Here is a 22,570-nt window from a genome sequence, read left to right on the forward strand (position 1 = left end):
AAGGTGGATCAGAAAGCGGTGGACTCACAGATTTTGGCAAAAATCAAAGGTGTTCCTCAGCTCCGGGGCTACCTGCGATCCGTTTTTGCTCTGACAAATGGAATTTACCCTCATAAATTAGTGTTCTAAATTTCTTACTAAGAACCTAATTAAATACCTGATACATTTAAAAAAAAAATAAAAACGTACTCATATGACTAGAATGATGTGTTTGTTTTCAAGACTATTACGATATATGATATGCCAAAATAATAAACATGAGCTACTGCATGACAAACTTTGGGGGTAAGTATAAGACTTTAATCTGTGTGTTGTTTTGGAGCAAACACTGAAGCCAAAAGCCTTGTGAGTATTTCCAGGACCAAAAGGAAATGGCTTAGGTTAAGGCTTAGCTCCCAAAGCCCCTTCTCAGTGAAGCTTTCCCAGGTCACTCTTCTGAAAATAATCTCCCTCCCCACCTAGCCAGGGTGTCCTGCTCTGTCCTCTTTCCATCCTATGCTTCCCCTCATGGCATTTATCACCAGCTGTCCCATCTGTTTTTATTTAATTTTAATCTAATTTCTTCACTCTAAAAACAGTGTCCCCTTGACATGATGTTTGAGCACTCATTTAACTGTGGTGTCCCAGAGCCTGCTACTCAGCGTAACTATGCTTAATGGGTAGTTGGGGCTCAGCAAATATACACTGAAGGATGTTTATTTGGATAGAAGGATGGAAGTATAGATAGTTGGATAGTTGGATGTGTGGTTGGATAGATGGATGGATGAATAAATGGGTGGCTGGAAATGTGGATGGATGGATGGATGGATGGATGGATGGATGGATGGATGGAGGGTAGATGGTTAGTTGGATGGATGGAGTTTTGACAATCCTTGTCATTCTTCACATCATCAGTGAATCTAATAGATGTTTAAGTTGAGACCAGATAAGCCACAGGGCACGTCTGTTTCTCAGGTTAATGCTTCCTAGTTCTCAGGCCCAAATGATTGCCAGTGCTTGGCACACATGCAGCAGCCAACCCTTCCTTGCTCAAACAGCTGTGTAGGAGCTTAGCACAGTGATTCCTGCATGGGTAGGAATCTTTTGGGGGTGACTTCTTTATGGGGTGAACACACTATTTTTTTGGAAAGTTTTTTTATTTCCTCATTTAATGATACAGATTTTCTTGCTCTGGTATAATGGTTGGTTCATTGTATGCTATAAGAAATCTTGTAGCACAAGATTAAACTTTTAAAATGTTGCAGGCAAATTGTCTTGCAAGTATCTTAACAGGTACTTTCCACATTCTTAGTGTGTGGACATTTGTGTTTCCTTTGTTGATAACTATTGGTTGCATTGTTTCAGTGATCAGTACTGCCATTAAAGGAACAAGTAATGATCCATTTGAATTTGTCCTCTATTTTGTAGTAAGACTTTTATACCAGGAACTATCATGTATATAAGTTTGATATATTTTCCCTACTCTTTAGTGAGTCTATTGTGAGATAATTTATTCTTTCTGGTAGACTCTCAGAAAAATATCCTGGCACATTTATTGGACAACACAAAGAGAGGCTCTGTGTAAGCAAATTTTCTATCTAATTTAGTGACATATCACTAAATAGCATGTTTTTTAAAAAGTTTGAATTGTTTTGAAAGTGGTTTTCTTATAATTTATCAGAGGCCTTCAGCACCTAGGTAGAAGGAGTAGTACTTTCGCCTTTAAGGACAGTTCAGACCATGTGTCTTGTGAGTACTGGGCTGTTGTGTAACGGGGTGATCTTCTCTGAGGCGGCAGCAGTAATGCTGTGTGGGGATCCTTCTGGCTCCGTGAAATGACCTTGGACGCTTGTCTTTTTTAAGTTGTCAGCTTTGGTTTTACTTTGTCTTTCCATGCCCGCTTGCTGTCATGTCTTACAGCAGTATGCAGGCCTCGGGCACGTGCTTTCTCTTGAGTCTTTTATCCTTCTGTTTCAGTGCGTCCAGTTTACTGTATACTTGGAATGTACAAGACAATCCTGTAGGAATATATTTCATTTAAGATAAGGCTGAGTCCTGTCTTCTGAGAGTAAGCTAGGAATTAAGGAGGTATTGTACGTCAGTAATTCTGGGAGCAGCCTGTGGTTCATTTTGCCCCATACGGTTTTCAGTTTGTGTATTTGATGTATTTTATTACTCATTGATTACTATGTTTGATGTACTAGGAGCATATGGAATTGAAGTGAACATTCTTGCTTTCCCATAACTGTTCTGTGCATAAGGAAATAGATAGAATGAGTTCTCAGAGTGTTGGATGGGTCACTTCCAGGACCTGGTATACATTCCTTAATCCAAGGTTGTTTAAATCCTGAGCACTTAAACAAAACCCATATACATCCTCCTGTATAATTTAAATCTCTGGATTATTCATAATGCCTAATACAGTACAAATGCTATGCAAATAGTTGTTGTACTGTTGTTTAGGAAATAATGACAAAGCAAAGGGTCTACAAGTTCAGTTTGGGTACAATTTCCTTTTTTTTCCAAATATTTTTGATTCACAAATATTTGCTGGAATCTATGAATGCCGAACCTATAGACATGGAGGGTTAACTATATAACACAGATCAAAGTAAAGACTCTGTCATATAGGCCTGGTTACCAAACTGTGGCTTGAAGGAAGAAGAGCTGTCATACATTTGACCAAATTTAATGGGAGACAAGATATGGAAGGGTGATCTGGGAAGGACAGTTTGCACATGAGGAGACATGCAGAGTGGAAGGGAAAGGACATTTAAAGCAAAGCAAAATCGAGCAAAGGTGATCAACTTAAAGGTGTATGGAGGGCATGGGATTATCTGGGTGCGGTTGAAGTATTAAACATCAGTGGTCGTTGGACATAGCAGCACACATTTGAATCCCAGCATTTGGAAGGCTGTAGTAGGAGAGTCACAAGTTTGAGGCCAGCCTGAGCAACTTAGTAATATTGTGTCTTAAAATAAAAAATAAAAAGTTCTGGGGATGTAGCTCAGAAGGAGAGCCTTTTACTAGTATCCAAGCCAGCTGGGTCCCTTCCCCAGCACTACACAAAGCAAAACAAGATATCAGTGGTACTTCTCCAAAATCACATGTTGAACTGTCGTGCCCACGTGGGTTGTTTGTAGCTCAGACATCCAGATGAGGTAACGTCCCTGCTTACACTACACGGAAAGAGAACCCTCTGATCAGGTCAGCCCACCTCCAAGATGCAGCTCTGCAGAAAGAGGTGTCAGGCATAGAGATTTCCTGGTTCTGAGTTTTGAAACATTTTGTCTTAAAAACTAATTGTAAAGTTTTTAAAGGTTTTTGTTTGTTCTCATTTTGTAGGGTTCCCTTGTATAACTAATAGTGCTACTTTTCTTTGCACTTACAGTACCGCCAAGTACAGTGTGTTGACATTTCTACCTCGATTCTTGTATGAGCAGATTAGAAGAGCTGCTAATGCCTTCTTCCTCTTCATTGCCTTATTACAGGTAATGCTTTTCAGATTATGCAACATTCTCACCTTAGTGACATGCACAGTGAGATTTTGCTGGCAGCTTGTTTAGCTAAAAGAAATGTTAAAAGATTTGCATAGTTTGTTTTCCAGTCATACATAGTACAACGAACACCATCTTTGTATTCAGAGAGACTTTTTCATATTGCCTTAAGGTGGAAAATGATGCTTGATGGTTGTATGTTTAACTCCTTTTCTATTCCAAACATGTTGTCAATATTGGATAATTTTTAAAAACATGTCTAGTATGTGACCACTTTAAAAAATAAGTATTTGTGTGTAACAAGTGGAACAGAACTTTGCAAGAGTGAGTGCCATGTGCTGTTTTCTTTTTCACGGAGAGGACTTTGATGTGCCAGCGTCCTTCTTGTGATCTCTTGCAGCAAATTCCAGACGTGTCTCCAACAGGAAGATACACCACCCTGGTGCCATTGATCATTATTTTAACAATTGCAGGCATCAAAGAGATTGTAGAAGATTTTGTAAGTTTTTGCTTGTGGATAATAAAAGTATTATATCAAATGTAACGTTTAATGCATACGTTGCTTTCAGTGATATGCCAAAAATAGGAAATCAGACTTTAGCTAAACTAGCCCTAGACTGATGATGGAAATTTGGGGGAGGGAGTGTATTCAGAGTGTCTTATACTTACATAGAGATCTGAAGCAGTTCTCATTTTGTTCTCTGGACCCACTCTGATGTCTATCACTGTTGTTTCTTGTATCTTACTGTAGAGCCTCTAATAGAGAAAGCAAGTGAAAGCTTACAGTACTGTCTAGATAGCAGCAGTGTGCTAGCTATGCCTGAGGTCATTTTATAAGACTCTTTCTGCTCACTCAGACCCTGGGCTAGCTCCAAGTTCCTTGGCTAAACCTATGTCCTTTTCTCCCTTCTCCACTCTTCTCTTTCTGTCTCTCTGTGTCTCTTTTTCTCTGTCTCTTGCTGTCTTTCTGTCTCTCTCTGTGTCTGTCTCTGTTTCTTTCCGTCCCTGTCCCTTTCTGTGTCTGTCTACACACACACACACACACACACACACACACACACACACACACACACTTGCTGTCCTACATGTATGACATCTTTTGGGAACAGATAAATAAGTTAATGCAAATTGAAAATGCAATCACTTATTTGGTTTTGGATTTATTATATCAAATCATTCTTCTAGCTTGTTCCCAGTACAGAATGTCCACATTCTGTGTGTGGAGCTGGTGCATGCACATAACATGTCTTAATTCTTTTTGTCACCCTCTTGCCTACCCTTTCCTGTCAATTAGTTAAGGAGGACAGTGAGTTTCTTTGCTTATTGTTTGATATCTTAATTATTCATTTGGGACTTTTGAATGTAAGATGGAACCATTTTTTTTCTTTCTGTCACAGAAACGACATAAGGCAGACAATGCAGTTAACAAAAAGAAAACCATAGGTAAGATACCCAGCTCACTCATTTTTTCCACTATAGACAACAATAGTGCCTGCCTCTAAAGAGTTCAGAGTAAATTGTTAATGGTATTGACATACATTGAAAAAACAACCTGAAAAATACTTGAAAGAAATGGTAAAATAATAAACAAAATGTTAATCCTGATAATTAAGATTTGAACAGGATTTGTGTATTTTAGGATTTTAGAAGGTTGTACTTTTTAGGAATTAGACAGTTGTTGTGTACATAAAATGCTCAAACATTCCTATTATTGGTTTATAATCTCTCTCTACCTTTTCTGATTTGTTACTGTTTTGGTTTTTACTTCAGCACTGTTATTATTGTTATAATTATTTGACATCAGGATTTTAAAAAAAGTTAATGTAGATTATATATATATATATATATAATCTGTTAATATGCTGCAGAGATACATTGATTTGGGCTCCTATGGGAGGTTGGTGGTGTTATACCTCTTTGTAAAATGTACATGTTAGAATTAATAAGTGGAAATTTACAACGAATCTTTTGGGCTTTTAAAATAGCTGACTTTTAAAAAAAATCTTATCCCCAGTATTAACCAGCACTTTTTTTTTCTGTTTCAGTGTTAAGAAATGGTATGTGGCATACCATTGTGTGGAAAGAGGTAAAAACTAATTTTAAAGATAATAACAGAAAGTGTTGGTTTGGAGGCCAACAATGGACTGCTGCTGTTAATTGCAGTATAAAGCTTGCATTAAGGCCCTGGTGTTCTCTTGCTGCATGCGGTTTTCTATGAGATCTGCCTAGAGCTGACTGTGTTTCCTCTGCGCCTGGCTGGTTGTAGAATGTACCCACAGCAGCAGGCCGGGCTGTGGCCTTTATTGCTTTCGCTGAATAGTTCTTAACCTCAAAGCAGCTTCTAATTCCTAAATCCAATTTGCTCTTCCATTGTGCTCTTCATCTAAAGTCTGATACTCAGAGCTGTTTACATATATATATGTATATGTATATGTATATATATATATACACACACACTATACATATATATTGTGTATAGGTATATTTGAGGTTTTCCCTTCTAATATTTTTAGTGGCAAAATGATCTCTAAACAGAGCTTGGGTGGGAAATGCTGTCACTTCAGCTTTTGAGGTAGGGGGGAACTGAACATGGCCAATTTGAGGTATGACCAAAACAATGGTGAATGTCTAAATTTTAAAAAGTCATCGCAGTAGAAGACGTATTGTAGTTAATCCCATCTCAAAGCACTTCTGGTGGCTTCAGACAGACTTACCTCATTGTGAAACTTTCAGAAGCAGTTCTGGAAGTCCTTCTTTCGGTGTGTTTTTAGTTGTTCTGTCCTGGCTGCCTCAATGTCCTGAAGCAATTCAGAATGTTTACCTTTTATGGTCATTTTAATGTGGGGGAAGATCCAGAAGTTGTGTGGTGCCAGATTCAATGAATAAATTGGATGAAGGGCACATCAGATGTTTCTTTTTGATAGAATTTGCCATTAATATTTGATCCATGAAGAGTGACCAAAAATGTGATGAAGTCTTAAATTTAAAGTGTAGAAGACACATTGCCAATTAATCTTATTTAAAATGCTCAAAATACTTTGAAAACCTGATCCCATTATTTTTCACACTGTTTTCTTTCTTTCTTTCTTCTTTCTCTCTCTCTCTCTCTCTCTCTTTCTCTCTCTCTCTCTCTCTCTCTCTCTCACTATAATGTTTTATTTAAATGGGCACTGTGTCTTTCCATCACCCCTTGTAGTAACTGCTGTTAACATTACAGTAGCAAGAAACATGTTCTCCTTTGTGGCTGGAGGAATGATATGTGTTGGCTCGAGACTAGTGTTGTGCTTTGGTTGTGTTCGTGAAGCACAGAAAATTTATGAGGAATCTGTTGTGGCATCTTGGTGTTTTTTAATTTGATAAAATTAGTTTATAAATGAGTCTGATTTACCCGGACCTTCTCTTTTTTGGTAGTTTTGAGACAGGGTTTCACTATGCAGTTCAGATTGACTTTGAACTCACTTTGTAGCCCAGGCTGGACTCAAACTCACAGCGATCGTCTTGCCTCAGCCTTCCAAGTGCTGGGATTATGGGTGTGCTCCATCATGCCCAGCTAACTGGACCTTTTCAGTGGGATGTTCCTTAGGATGCACCTTCATTGGTTCCATGTTCAAACTGATGATTTCAAGAGAAAACAACTGTTTTGAAGAGCACATTAGTTTTTCTTCATAAAATTTAGCAAACTCTTTTTAAAAAATGTCCTCAGGACATTTTATATCTGAAAAATATTTATGTGATAAGATACGTGCTCATTTACTAAAGTGATTTACTGAAATAATTTGGTTTACTTCAGGAGAACCATCTACTTTTAAAGAAGTTTCCCCTTTATTGGTATTTTTGTTATAACACCTTGCCATCTAGAAGTCCTGTACTGTAGCTGTTCTTTAGCCTCTTTGGAAGTGAAAAGTGGTGGTTCTTGGTCAGGAGGTTAAGTATTCTTAATTCCCTGGGGGAGAAACACTGCCAGGGCTGGAGAGAGTTAAAGATTCCTTTGGCCCTGGGCCATTGTCCCCTCCATTTTCTTTGGGATTCTCTTTCCTGTCCATCACCAGAAAAGCATGAGCATTAGCCAGTGTGGAGATAGATTTAGACCCACAGTTCCAGACATGCCTGTAGACATCAGGAGATGGAGTGATGGTCGCTGATTTCTGGGTACAGGAGTTGATGGCCTTGAAGACTCTACTGCTTCTGACACACATCTGGGAGAAAAACACCAGCAGCAGCAGCAGCAGCAGCAGCAGCAGCAGCAGCAGCAGCAGCAGCAGCAGCAGCAGCAGCAGCAGCAGCAGTAGCAGCAGCACTACACCTGTTATGTGCCCAATCACAAGCATTTTTGTTTCAACTTAAAAATGCATTTTGTGTGCTTGTTTCAACAGAGCTCTTAGTTGCCAGGCTGCTCCAGTCCTGGAATTCGGACTAGGACATGCCCCTGCCCTTCCAGAGCCTTGGTGTGTAGCAGTCCTTAAGCTTTGGCAGGTACCCCAGTCTGCCAGGGGCTGGTCAGAAACAGATGGGCCCCAACCTAGAGTTTCAGATGCACTGAGCTACTGCAGGTGGTCTGGGTGCATACTCAAGAGCCAGTGTAGCCAAAGAGACAGGCAGCTAGTCGTAGTACAGGGCACCTGCTGAGTCTTGGAGGATGCCCTAGGTCATTTGTCTAGACATACAGATGTGGCTCAGGAGAAGCCTCACTGATGAGGTGTTGTTCAGGGTATAGGGTGGTCTCATGAGGAGGTCAGCCAGCCAGGCACAATGTGCCACTGAGAGGCTTCAGTGAGAAGGTGAGGATGTAGGAGAAGAGGGGTAACAGGTTCTAGTGACATATCCCTGGGCTGTGACTCACCAGCTGGTGAGCTGAGAAGGCATCCTTAGGTATCTCTCAGTGGCTTTGATGGACTCTGAGAGTTCTTCCCAGCTGCTTCACTGTGAAGAGATTTGAGGGTCTTCCAGAGGCTGCAGAGGATTTGGACCCATGTAAGTACATCAGATAGAAACAGAATCCAAGTAGTTCCTCATGAACATGAAAGCTCTTAGTATTTGGTTACTGGGATATAAGTGTTTTCTTTATTTAGAGAGTAAAGACAAGAGAAAGCCATAATTTCCCTTTTCCTCCTACTTTGAATTAGAGGCAAAAAATATTTTTTTGAAAACAAGACTAATTTTTCTAGTTTTTTTTTATTATTACAGGGTCTACAGGGTCTAACTACATAGATTTGTACTAATTCTCTTCTTTTTAGTCTCTCAAGAGCTGGGATTATAGGCATGCGCCACCACGCCCAGTCTCAATCACCTTCTCAGCGTGTCCTGGGGGTGGGGCTGGCAGGGCACATCAGGGCTAGAACCCCAGCTGCTGCCCTCTGCCTGAGCAGGTGCTTTAGTCTGTTGAGCTATCTGGCCAGCCCTTCTAGTGCTTTTTGTATTAATTGCTTCTACTGATATTTCTGTGTAATGAAACTGTTGATGTAAAATATTTTACTTTGTAAACATTCAATTTACATAAGTATTCCTTGCTTTTGTACTGGTGATTGTTAAAATGGTTCTGTAACATTTCTTCTTAACTTCTCTTATTATAGGATATTCTATAATTGCATGCTTTTTGCCTTAAATTGGATGCTAACTTGTGCCTTTGCGCTGAGTGCTAACTTCAAATGCACACTCTTCCTGGAATTGAATTTTTACTGCCTCTCCCTGTGTTGAACCCAGTTATTTGATATTCATATATACTTTATCATAAGCAATCCACAGCACTACCAGGATGCCTCTCTTTTCCCAAAAGAAAATTAGTGTGTTTGCCTGCCTACAAGCTTGTTTTTGCAGTGCTGAGGATGAAACCCAGAGCCTTGTGCATGTTGTGGAAGTGCTTCACCATTGAATTCAGTTTCCAACAGAAAATGAACCTGAGCACCTGCTGCTGTATATAAACCAGAAGATACAGGAGTTTTTATGAGTATTGTATTACTTGAAATTCTTGGATTCTAAGAGAATAAGAATATGGTTAGAATGGGACTCATAAAGCATTAAGTGCTCATTTTGTGCTTTGCAGTTGTCATTAGGAATAGTCTTTCTCCATGTGTCACGAGAGATTTCTGATGTCCTTGATATCCACATTGATAGTGTCCATTCCGTTGCTCACTCTGAGGAAGCCCACAGTTACAGACCTCATTTTGGCTTATATCTAGATGCCCCTGAAGAATCTCATTTACTTATAGGCAGGGCTTTGGGAAAGTGATTGGATTGTGGGCCTATAGCCAACTTGCTGTCAGGAGATGGAGTCTGATTGGAAGAGGCGGGTCATTGGGGTGTGACCTGGAAGGGTGTGTTCCTTTTTTCTGCCTCTTTGCTCTCTCTGCTTTCTGGCTACCATGAAGTGAGCAGCCTTTCCTCCACTGCACCCCTAGCCAGGCACTTCCTGTAGAGCCAGCTGACCATGAGCCAAAGTAAACCTCCTCTCCTGTAAGTTGTGGGTGTCAGGTACTATGTACAGATGACAAAGAGTGACAAAGACACACAGGGGGTGAAGATGCCAGGTGCTGCATATGCTTCCTTAGTCATAGCATGAATTTTATGGACCAATAGTATTGTTTTCCCATTTCAGAAGAGAGGGGTTAGGGTCAGCATGGTAGTACATGATTATATCCCAGCCACTTAGGATGCTGAGGCAAGAGGATCACAAGACTACGATGAGCCCAGGAAATTTGTTGAGATCTCATTTCTAAATAAAATAAAAAGTTTTGGGAAGGTGGCTTGGTGGTAGATGGTCCCAGTGTTTGATCTTCATTACTTAAAAAATATTGTTGAGAATGCTGGTCTCTGAACAGTGAAAGAACTTGCGGACATCAGATGCTTTTTTTGTGTTTGTGAAGCAAGGATGTGATTTTAAGCTCATTGGAGTGAAGCCTTTATTTTTCTCTAAAGCAACATTATTGGAAAAACTTGGAGACACAGTCGTGGTGCTGTTTGGAAACTGCTGTTTCCTTGGCTTGTGGTCTTCTCTCAAATAGAATTTGTTTTTAAAGTTGATCTTTGACTTTGGCCATAACTTTCTCTTTTGATAATGCCTTGAGAATGTGCATCTTCTCTCTGTCATGTGGTGCATTCCCAGGAGGCCTCTTAGATGTCCTGCTCATGAACAAAAGTGGTCATACCTTTTCATACATGTTCAGCCTTCCTGTCAGACTGGTTTAGTTTTAACACTCTAGCTATATAATCTTGGTCAAGTTATTTTATTTTGAACTTCAGTTTTGCCATTTGTAAAACAGAAAAAATGCATATGTATTCATCCTTCAGTTGATCCTCCAAGTAATCTCATGGAATATATGACATTATCCTCAGCATGTAGATGAGGAAAATAAGGCACACTCACTTTCCCCAACTCTCTGGTCACACAGCTAGTTATGGGTATAATGGGGGCTCAAGCCCAGGAACCTAGGCTGTCTCCAGAGCTGCATGAATGACTGCTCAACCCCACCATGTGCAGCCATGGGGCCGTTTGAGCAACTGTAGATAGATAATTCTAAGAAAATGCTGTCTTTGTACCTGTAGTTGTTTGGACTTATCCTTTCTCCCTTTCCTTTATTTCTTTTTCATGAAACATTGTTGCAAAAAGACAATAGACTTTTCCTTCAGCATCCTTGGGATTGTTTCAGGATGCCTCACAGATGCTAAAGTCCTTGTATAAAATAGTGTAGCATTTACATAGAATATCTTTATTTCCCCCATGGACTTTGCTCTCTACAAGACTTTGTAATACCACCATTGAACATTGTAACTGCTATGTAAATGATATTGCCCTGTATTGTTGGGGACCAGTGATGAGAAAAACATCTGCACATGTTCAGTGCAGACACATTTTTACCCCTCAAATTCTCTTAGTCCCCAGTAGGTTGATTTGCAGATGTGGAGGCTCTGGCTGTATTACAAGTCATGTATGTGGGCAGCATTTCCTTTGTGTCCCTGTTAAGGCATGGCTTAGTTATGTGGCAGTTTTCTTCTTCACGTATTTAACCACTCTTCTCCCATTATGCCTCTCTTTCTTGCATCCTTCTCTGTCCTGGTTCCTGCTCTCTAGGTGGCAGTGGGAGACATCGTGAAAGTCCTCAATGGCCAGTACCTTCCAGCAGATATGGTCCTGTTCTCCTCCAGGTCAGATGTGCTTGTGGGCATGGTTTTTGAATTGAATGTTAAGAACAACACAGTGTTAAGTGACAATTGCAGATATCTTGAGCCACCTTTTTGTTCTACCCTGAGTCACCATCCTTCTCTCACCATCTTCTCTTCCTACTACAAGCAGAGAGTCCCTTACTAACCATAATTTTAGAACACCTTGGATTTCAAAAGTTTCGATTAGGAATGCTCATCAAATATGCCCTACAAATATTTAAAAATCCAAACCTATCCAAAAACCTAAAAATCCCAAGGATTTTGGATAAGGGATGATCAACTATGTTGTTGTGAATTTCTCTCTACTGCTTGGCCCTCTGCTTTCTTTCTCTTTTTCTGAACTCTGTAAGTTTATGACCATTTTGGGCTGTTCCTCACCAACAGAGTCACTGCTTCAACAGGAGTGGAGTGGTGCACTCAGTCGGGTCCAGTGTGAGGCTTTGGCACTGAGCTCTTGTGGAGTCAATCAATAGTCCATCCCACAAGCCAGTGCTGCTCTTGAGCTGCAGTTCAGAAAGCCACATGCATTTTCTTAGCATAGACAAGACTTGAAATATGTTTGCTCTCCATTTTTCCATGTTTCACCCTTTTTGCCCAACTACCACTGCCATATTCTCTAATTTTGCGCAAGGAGGGTATCGCCACTCACTGGTGTATATGATGAAACAACATAGCTGTTGTCCTTCTTGGGGTGATGCTTAAAAGTACATAGCAAAGAAGGAAAACCAAAGTCTGGATGATAGTAACTTCAGTTCTTGAGTCTAAGACTAAGTTATATGCTGTTAACATTACCATGTCCTATATTTGTATGCTGCTGAGAACCGCAAGTGCTTGTGCTGCTTGCATTTTCTTAGCTTGCTGGCAGTGTTTCTCATATTAGATTTGATCCCTCATTAGATTTAAATCTTTAACATTAGTTTTCTACTATAGATAAAAGTTTTTTTTTTTTAAATAGAACCCGAAGTCAGAAGGGAAAAGCATTATAAACATGGGTCAAGGCTCAAGTATGGCCACGTTGGTTGGTAGCACAGAAACTTTTAGAAACATTAATCACTTGGTGGTTTGGATTATGAGTCTTGTGTGTGACCCTCAGAAATCATAGCTTTGCTGTGGGAGAGCTTGGAGCTTGCTTGATGTTACAGTTTCAGGCTGTGCCTTGCAACTGAGTACATACTTCATGTGGAGCAGCCTGCTGACTCCTTTATCACAGATAGTCTCCCCAGCAACCTTTGATACCCTTCCTCAGTGAGTGAGAACACCGAGCCACAGTTCAACAGCTTGCCAGGGCCGTGTAGCCCGCAAGGCAGTGCAGAAGCATTTTTGTTAGCCAGTGGATGGAGAGCCCATTCTCCCAACCACCACCTATGCTTGCGACCCTACACTAAAAGATCGATGTGTGAATATGGTGCCTGAGGTGCTTATTTCTATTCAGTTTTGAGTAGTTTGTCCTTAAAAGTTGATATTTTAATTAAAGTTTCCTTTTGGCACAGTAATAAATGCAGGGGAGCAAAATCTTGCCAAGTTTGTGCCTTGATCCTTCAGTTTTGCAGCTATACCTTTCTTCCAAAGGTGTGTTTGGCTGGGTTTGGTGGCACATACTTTTAATCCTCAGCCACTCAGCATGCTGCAGTGGGAGGATCACCACCTCAGAATTTGAAGCCAGACATGGCAAATTAGTGAGACCCTGTCTCGAAATAAAAAATAAAGTATTGGGGATGTACTTAAGTGGTAGAGCAAGTACCTGTGTTCAAATCACTGTATCACAAAAAAAAAAAAAAAAAAAAGAAAAAAAGAAAAAGAAAAAAAGGTGAGGAAAGATGTGTTTCACCTAGGTTTGCTTGGGCAGCTTTTTTGGTATGGACCTAACCTCAACCCAGTGGTCGGGTCTTATCTGAAACACCTGGTATAGCAGAGTGCTTGCTGAGCCCGTCCAATTCTCCCCTGGTCATTTCTGTCTGCTTGTGGCCAAGTCATCATTATTTTTTGGGGAGGCAATAGATGGATCATTGGTGCAAGTGGTTTGTTATTACTGTTGTGCTCCAAAGATAAGTATGTCTCTTTCTTCTCTTCAATCTACTATGAAAGGGGCTGTTTGTAATGTGTTGTCTTCTCAAAAGCCCATCAGTGGGAATATTTCCATAGCAGAAAGTTCAAGAGCTATAAATTTATAAAGGAGGACTGCACTGACACCTAAACCCCTGTCCCTTTTTCTCTCTTTAGTGAACCTCAGGCAATGTGTTACGTTGAAACAGCTAATCTAGATGGGGAGACAAACCTTAAGATACGTCAGGTAAAGTCACCAAGATTATGACTCGTGGTGTTATAGATGCCTAAGTTGCAACTGTGGTCCCTTTGTGAGTTAGTCAGTGTCTCTTTCAGAGAAAACATTGTTCATTCACAAAATCTTAGGCCTTAACACTGCTGGAACCCATGGAAAAATGCGCCTGTGATTATGAGGGGAACTGGTCCAGAGGGACAAGGCACCTAGAAAAGGTGGGCTTTATTGAGGTGCAGGTCCCAAGGGTGCCATGCCTTCCTGTGTGTCTTGCTGCCTCTCAGTCTGCACTGCTGAAGAGAGGATGCTTCACAGTTGTGCTGGGCTGGGGACTGGACAGAACACCATTTCTATCGGCAGATGAAGGCTGTGAGCCCCCAGCACCTCAATGTGTGACACTTTTGGAACTGAGAGTCTATTCTAGAGAGTGGCACCGATATGTAAGACACAAATTTTCCATACATGAAATAAAAGTATCCTTACCATATATTTTATTCTAGCATAAAGAATAATTCTTCAAGGGTATAAGTGTTAGGCATTTTGATACAATTTGTGGTGGATTAAAGTTGAATTCAATAATCCTATCTACATATTGTTCTGGAGTTTTTTTTTTTTTTTTTTTTTTTTTTTTTTTTTCGGAACTGGGGATTGAACTCAGGCCCTTGCACTTGCCAGGGAAGTGCTTATTCCACTGGGCCATCTCCCGGCCCAGTGTTCTGGAGATATTTGACTTAGGCTTTGATAAGGGTTAGTTTTGCTATTCTGTTTTTATGGAGTTTTGGAAATGCTTAGAATAATGCTTTTAAAGATTTTTAAAAGGTTAACAAGCGCTGGATAATGAGCAATAGTGAGATACTTCATCTTACAGTGACAGGAGACAGCTAGTAGTGTGTGATTTCTACAAACATTTGGGTGTGTTAACTGTCACTTCGAAAGGAGGTTGCCAACATTGTGGTAGAATCTTCACTTTTTGCTCCATTGAAATCTTTTGCCACTTTCTTATCAGATAATTGGAGTAAAAAGTGTGTCAAAGGCTATCTTGAGTTGTCATTTAATTTGTCCAATTATTGTTTTGTAGATGGCTTTTTGTGTCCTTAGGACAAAATGCTGAATGATGTCTGTAACACACAAATGTGTGTGTTTGAGTTTCTCTTTTTTTGTTTCACATTTTAGGGGTTGAGCCATACTGCTGACATGCAGACAAGGGAGGTGCTAATGAAGTTATCTGGAACTATAGAATGTGAAGGGCCCAATCGCCACCTCTATGACTTCACTGGGACCTTGAACTTGGATGGGAAAAGGTATCACTCTTTCTTTTCTTCTTTTTTCCCCTACTATTTTAGCATAAGTAAAAATTGCTGGAGCACTGGAAAATAAGTTTGCTTTCTATTTTCCTAATATTTGAAAACAGTGTGATTTCATGTGTGCTTAATTCTGGGCTACAGAGCTTTTCTTGAAGCACCAGTTCAGTCCATTTGAAAGTTTGCTTAAGCTTGGTGAAAGAAATGATATTTAACAAGAAAAGAGCCATGAGCCTCAGAGGAGGTTCACCTGTCTTTCTCAAGCAGGACAAATGGTTTAGTCTGCATTAAATGGTGCAGAAAAATGGGAGAGAGGTGCCTGAGGTGTGCACAACTTCATGTAAAAGAGTATATCCTGTTTACATGATTTCTTCTGAATAGCATTTGTTTCATTTTTGTTTGATTATTTGTTAATTTTTTGGTGCTGAGAATGGGACTCAGGGCCTCACACATGCTAGGCAAGTGCTCTGTTTTGGCAGGGCAGAGTAAAGTGAGTGGAACTCTTTCTATAGAGTGTTCAGTGTGCTGTTGTCTACACTGTTGTCTCGGCTCTTGGTGTTTGTTTTTATCATCGGAGTCATCTTTTATCATGATGTTGGGGTGCAGTCTCTATCTGCTGCTTATCTTTTATCTGCATGCCTCTTATCTGTGTCTTCTACAGCCTGTCTGGGTCCTTTATATTTCCAGTAGGCCCATGGCTTGGGAGTAAATCTCCATAAGAATCTACCCAAACAATTAGGATAGTCAAGAGCAACTGGGTCTTGGCTGTCATATAGTATGTTTTCTATTTTAACTTTCTCTACTTCAACCATTTTATATGTTCTCTACTTTAACCTTCCAAATTATCTAAATTAAGTCATCCTTGGCAAATTTGATATGATAGGCTTATACTTCTGGCCTTTTCTTTTTTCTTATCTAGAATAAGAAATATATTTGGTTTCCTAAATGAATAAAATTCAGGTTATTAGTTTAGCAATTTCCTCTGGGAATATTGAGTTTTGAAATAGAATCATAAGAGCTACCATTCCCTTTAACGTTTTATAGAAAAAAGCTTCTTTTTATGAAGGTGGTCAGTAGTTAAATAGGCACTTTTGGTAGAATAAGCCACATCTAATCTTTGCTGCTCAAGTTTGACTGAAGGAAGTATTTGATTTATTGAGGATTTGTGTTTAAGGGCAAGCTCATGCTTATTTGTGATACTGTCATTAAATATAAATATTGTTTCTTATTTTTAGCCCTGTTCCCCTTGGACCTGACCAGATCTTATTACGAGGCACACAGCTTAGAAATACTCAGTGGGTCTTTGGCATAGTTGTTTATACTGGACACGACACCAAACTCATGCAGGTAAACATGTTTCTATGCTGAAAAACATTGCTGACTTTAACTTTTGCTGTTATTTTCCCCTTTCTGCTTTTATTGAGTAGAGGATGGAAAATGCAGATAATGCACTTATGAAAACCGTGTTTATAAATGATCCTAAATTTGTAAAGAAAATGCCTTTCAGTTCCTTGGGTAGCTCCTTTTGGAATTTGGTTATCTTATCAGATATTTGTGTACTTTTTTGCCTGAAACATAAATGGATTTTGTTTTCTAGATATAAAAGGGGGGTTGGCCAAACAGCTCAGTGGATTAAAGCACCTACAAGCAGGCGCAGGGGCTGGGGGTTTGATCCCTGGGCCTGCCATGACAGCCCTGTCCCCAGGGCATGCTGAGATAGCAATTGAGACTGGGCATGGTGGCACACATCTGTAATCCCAGCTCTTGGGAGGCTATAAACAGGTGGCTCAGTATGAGTCCGATCTAGTAGTGAGAACCTGAACACCCTGTAGACCCTTCCCTAAAAAACAACAACCAAAAAATAGATGTAAAAGGGACAATTGATTCTAGTTTATTGTGTCATCTGAACTTAAAGAGGAGGATTAGTTCTAATTTTATTTTTCTATCACTCCCTTTCTACCCCATTAGTCATGATTTCATGATATATTTTCTTTCTCTCTCTCTCTCTCTCTCTCTCTCTCTCTCTCTCTCTCTCTCTCTCTTTCTTTCTTTCTTTCTTTCTTTTTTGGTGCTGGGCATTGCACTCAGGGCCTTGCACTTGCCAGGCAGCTGCTTATGCCACTGACTTATATCCCCAGCCATCATGGTGGATTCTTAACTGAATTCTAGGTCATTTATAATCAGCTATTTCTGAATTAATAATTATTCTTCATATACCAAAGAAAAGCAATGGCAATTTATTTTGTTGTTGCTGAGGATGGGGTTTTGTCATCGCAGTAAGGAGAGCTTTTCTTTTTTCTTTTTGGTGGAACTGGAGATTGAACTCAGGCCCTTGTGCTTGCCAAGGAAGCACTTAATTCCACTGAGCCATCTCCCCAGCCCCAGCAATGCTAATTTATAATGACCTTGCTCTTTTTTTTTCAGTATTTTTGTTTGTGAATTTATATCCCATATTTATATTGTAATATAATTAGACAGGCAGGTTTTGAAATTTTATATAAAACTAGTGCCCCTTTTCATCATTTCTTACATTCTTTTGGTGTCACTTGGCTGCTTATTTTACATGATAGCTATTAATGAGAACTGACTTTTCTTCTTGTATGACTTGTAAGTTGTACTTTTGACTCTATTTCTTAGTTAAGTAAAAGTTAAGGACCACCATGCAGTAATTTCTGGAATAAGACATATAGATACAGTTATGAAAGGCCAAGTGCTACCTTCTGAAAGTCAGGTAGACCAAGGAGTAATATGGAATTACAAAGCAGAGATATAATTATAAAATGTGCTATTACAAAGCCCCAAAGAGTCACCCAGTGGCAGAGCACCAGTTGATGGGACACTGAATGATCCCTCTGCAGGAGCACATTTTAAATTGTGAGCTGGAGGGAAGAAATGTCTGTTCACTACCTTTTTGAGGGCAAATGATAGCAAGATGAGAGAATTAAACATCAGAGCACATGAAATGTCAGATCCCAAGCTACACTAGTTACTTGAAGTAAAAAACACAGGGAGGAAGTTAGAATTGGAAGGGTGGAGAGATGTGCTGAAATTGGAGAGAATGGCTGGTGCCTTGAGTGGCAGGCTGCTAAGTGTACAATACTCAACTTTGAGTTTTTGAGGTTGAAGGTTTGTGGCGAGCTAAGACCCAGGGTCCAGCCGTGGGAGTGGGGAGCTCAGGGCAGAGCTGCAGAAGCACATTTGGTGATAAATGGCTGGGAGATAAGTGACTAAGGCATCTAGTGATGGGCTGATGCTGTGATCCTGAAGGTACAATGGTTGTAAGGCTGGGACAGAGAATTTTGTGAGCTGGTGGCTCAAGTCCTTTGGAAGGGAAAAGAAGTGCGTGAAAAGCCAGTAAACCTGCTGAGGAAAGCAGAAGGTAGTGGACCCAAAAGGCAGAAATTTGAGTGGCTTTTAAAACACAGCACAGGGGAATAAAGGCAGGGAAGTGCTGCAGTGTCTTGGCTGTACATCCAGCAGTGCCACCCCTGGATACCAAAGGATGTGAGCTGTGAAGTGCTCTGTGCCTGTGGTGCTCTGGGGAAGGCTGGAGGAGGTCAGCATCAGCAAGAGAACTGGTGAAGGTGCAGGACATAGAGCCTCTGGGTGGTGGAAAGGTGGGGCCCCAGGCACAGCGGAGTGTTTGTGGGGTTGTGATGGGGGTGAGTGGGAGGAATGCTGTATGGCAGGCAGAAAATGAATAGCTAGGGGATGTCTAGGCAGCTCTCATGTGAGAAGACTGTCCAGCATGTCTGAGATGAGTCTGAGCTACCCTCCCACTCATGCTCATCTGCCCACAGGTCTGATCCAGGCGCTTCAGGTTTATTGCTTGTGCAGTCCATATGGGAAGACTGGGGATTAGGGCACTGCCACCTACTTCTGGAGCCCAGGGCCAGTAACCTGCTGAACACTCAAAGCTCTGCTAACTATGCACCACTGCTTCTTCTTTTGGGGATGCAATAACGAAGAGGTCACATGTAGTTAGATTTGGGCAGGGTGACAAAACTAGTTTTCACAGTAAGTATATCATAAGAGCAAATCTGCGCTAAGCCTCTTTGTACATTACATAATTGCTCAGAGTATGGTACTGTTCTGTAGATCATGCCTTGGTAGCTTGGTAGCTCAGGTATACAGTGACCTGTAGCTTAAAACATTCCCATAACCCCTCTGATGTGTGCACTGAGAGGGCACATCAACCTCCTGCATGTGACAGGCACTTTCCCCAGCCCTCCATGTGACAGACCTCTTGAGCGATGAGCAATAGTGTGCCCCACAGCTGTGCTCATGGAGCTGAAAAACAAGGAGAAACAATGACCTTTGAAAGGATATGAAACAATACATTTAGCTGGAAGCCTTTCTGTTTCTGAATAAAGATGTTTTGCCTGTACTTACACCCTTTGACCATAAAGATTGCTTTAGGAGATTTTTTAAATTTTTAAATTTAATTTTGATGTTAAACTCTTCCCTCCATGTCTTTTAACAAGCTGTAGGTACTTCAGGTTATGCTTAGTGTAGTTACATGTAGGAATCTTCAAATCTATCATTTCTGTTTATTGGTTTAATGGGAAAAAAGAGATTATCATATTAAATATAGCAAGCATTAATTACAACAAATCATGAATTGTTCTAAGTGATTCACATATATTAACTCATTTATTCCTCAGTTTTTGTTCTCATTTTATAGATAAGAGATCTGAGGCATATTGCTGAAGTAACCTATAATGGTGGATACATTGTGTCAACCTGAGAAATTTGGAAGTTTAACTCAGGGACTCAGCAGGGGCAGGGTCCTCACTTAGTAAAACATCTTCATCCTGTGCAGGTGGAGGGCCCACAGATTCTGTGGGTGCTACACCCACCCTAGGGCAGGTAGCCTGCTTATAATACAGGGGAGGAAAAGAGGATTATTCCTTCCTTTTTGCTTGTGCAAAAAGCCAGCTTTTGCTGTCTACTACTGCCTTGGCCTGTTACCCCTCTGCCGTGCCACCCTGCCTTGGAGCCAGCTGATTGTGAGCTGAAGCCTCCACAAGCTGTGACCTAAATAAACCTTTCCTACCTTACCTTTGGGTGTCAGATATTTTGTCTCCAAAAAAAAAAAAAGCAACTAAAACATAACTTGATCTTAAAGATAGGGGCTGGTTGGGCAACCTCCAAAGTGATTGTTTCTACTAGCCTTCTGCTACCTACTCTCTTAGAAGGGGATAAAGTGCATAAAGTTCTGGTCTGATTTCAGCTTTGTCAAAGTCAGACATGGCTTGTTTCTATTTATGTCAAAGCAGTGATGTTATTTAAGAGTGTCATAGGGAAACTACAGTTACAGTAGAAACTTATCATTAAAAGCTCAGTACCACAGATAGAAATGTTCAGAAGATGGGAATGCACGGGCAGAGCTTGGCTTTCTACAGAGTGTGCACACTGAAGCCTGAAGTTTTGGGGTCATTTCTGTTGTCTTGGACACAAAATAATTTTTTTTAACCCTGTTAACTGGCTGGAGTTCAACCACTGGGAAAGATAAGGAGTAACTAATGGGGTCACGGAAGTGAGGTTTATTATAACTTTCTTCCTGCCTGTGCATTCAATGAATGTTTATTTAAAATGATAAGATCATGTTTACTTTTTAAAAGTTAGGATAAACATTCTTGGAAGTGTCTGCTGGCTCTCGCTATGAGACCAGATGCGAATGTATTGTCCCAGTCAACCTTTAGATGGTTTTTGAGTGATGATAAGATGGCCTTTGTTAATGGACTTCCATTTAGACTTAGGAGGGTTTTTTAAAGCCTGTAAAATATAAATAATTTTGAGAACTCACCAGAGGAAAGCTATGTAAATAAAGGGAAATTCTGGTGTATTACTTAAGTACCTAAAGGATTTAGCTTTTCAAAATTTCCACTGCAACAATTCACCATCTTTCCAAACCCTAAAAAAAAAGAAAGAAAAAAAATACTGTACTTCTCAGCTTGATGATAGAATTCACATGGATTTCACTGACACTGTGCCATGAGCCTCTTTCTGAAGCTTAGGAATGAGATGCTTCTCCTTTTCAGCTCAATTATATATCTTGTTGTGACTTTATTTGTAATCTTATTTTTGGAGACATTTCTATTGTAGCTCTCTAGTGAACAGATAAATCAGGCATAGTGAAGAAGGATGCTGATTTATGTTCAGTGCCAAGTGTGATTTCTGGGAATAATTAGTGCCTTACAAGCTTACACATGACTTGATCTTGCAAATCAGTGTGGCCTTTGAAAAGCCAGGTTACAAGGTTCATAAAAAGAGACTTACAGGTTGAAGCTCTGATTATTCAATTCCTGGCTTCTAGTTTGATTCAAGAATTACCTCACCTCCAGAAATGGGTTATTATAATTAATTTTCACCTGGGTTGCTTATTCTTGTCTTTTCAACCATCTGATATATTCTATATTTGTTTCTTATTGCTTTTTAGAGAATTTCCACAAATTAATGTCTTAAAAGTGCATAGAATTATGTTGTGGTTCTGTATGTTAAAAGTTAGATGTAGGTCTGACGGATAAATCTCAAGACATGGCTGTTCTTTTCTGTGGGGTTTCTGTCTGTTACATTTTCTGGAATCTGGAGGAGCCTGTAGACTACATAAAATATCATAATTAGATTTTTCTTGTCCACTCATCCCTGGACTTGAACTTATAATCCTCCTGCCTTAGCCTCCCAGAGTCCTGGCATTATAGGCTTGTACCACTATACCAGGCTAGGTACAGAACGACCTTGCTCAAACTACTGAGATGACCTGTCCACTGCAGAGATGATCTAGCTTCATATTTCCAGCTTCAATGAAGTGGTCCTTGAGTCCTGCTATTGTGAATCTTTCCGTGCTTACCTCCAATGTTTCCTTTGGTTCTAGTTGGGCTGCATTATCCACCAATAGCCAGACTTACCCTCTTCTGTTTTCTTCATGTCTACATCTTCTCATGATTAGATTTCTCTTGCCCACAAGTCCCTGCCTGCCTTTTCCTGCTCATTTCTTGTCCACAGTGCCCATCCTTGTATTTTGAGACCCATTAGTGTTCTATTTTGCATCATTGGTGTGTATATATGTCTATTTTCCTTAAATTTTCAGCTACTAAAGATAAAATATATACTTTTAAAATATCTACTTGCTGGTTCTGAAAAAACTGACTCTCTACATGCTGGAAACTAAAACTTCAACTATGTCTATAACCATGCACTAAACTAAAGTCAAAATGGAGTACAGATCTAAACACTAAAACAGAAATACTAAATCTCCTGGAAGAGAATGTAGGTGCAAATTTTGAAGATGGGGTAGGCAAACAGTTCATGAACAAAAATCAAACTGCACAAGAAATACTTGAAAGGATTAACAACTG

General features: G+C 40.1%; 1 protein-coding gene across 4 annotated transcripts in view; it reads left to right on the plus strand.

Moving 5' to 3' along the window:
• Atp8a2 (ATPase phospholipid transporting 8A2) overlaps positions 1-22,570 on the plus strand; it is a 726,716-nt gene that overhangs the window by 187,872 nt on the left and 516,274 nt on the right. For all 4 annotated transcript variants that reach the window (XM_023714997.1, XM_023714998.1, XM_023714996.1 and 1 more), the window contains 8 exons: positions 3,371-3,470; positions 3,877-3,975; positions 4,874-4,919; positions 5,522-5,562; positions 11,542-11,615; positions 13,854-13,923; positions 15,082-15,209; positions 16,445-16,556. In XM_023714997.1, coding sequence (XP_023570765.1) covers positions 3,371-3,470; positions 3,877-3,975; positions 4,874-4,919; positions 5,522-5,562; positions 11,542-11,615; positions 13,854-13,923; positions 15,082-15,209; positions 16,445-16,556 — 670 coding nt within the window. The remainder of the gene's footprint in view (positions 1-3,370; positions 3,471-3,876; positions 3,976-4,873; positions 4,920-5,521; positions 5,563-11,541; positions 11,616-13,853; positions 13,924-15,081; positions 15,210-16,444; positions 16,557-22,570) is intronic.

Source organism: Octodon degus, unplaced genomic scaffold, assembly GCF_000260255.1.
Source record: "Octodon degus isolate 3935 unplaced genomic scaffold, OctDeg1.0 scaffold00038, whole genome shotgun sequence".
Classification (NCBI taxonomy): Eukaryota; Metazoa; Chordata; class Mammalia; order Rodentia; family Octodontidae; genus Octodon; species Octodon degus.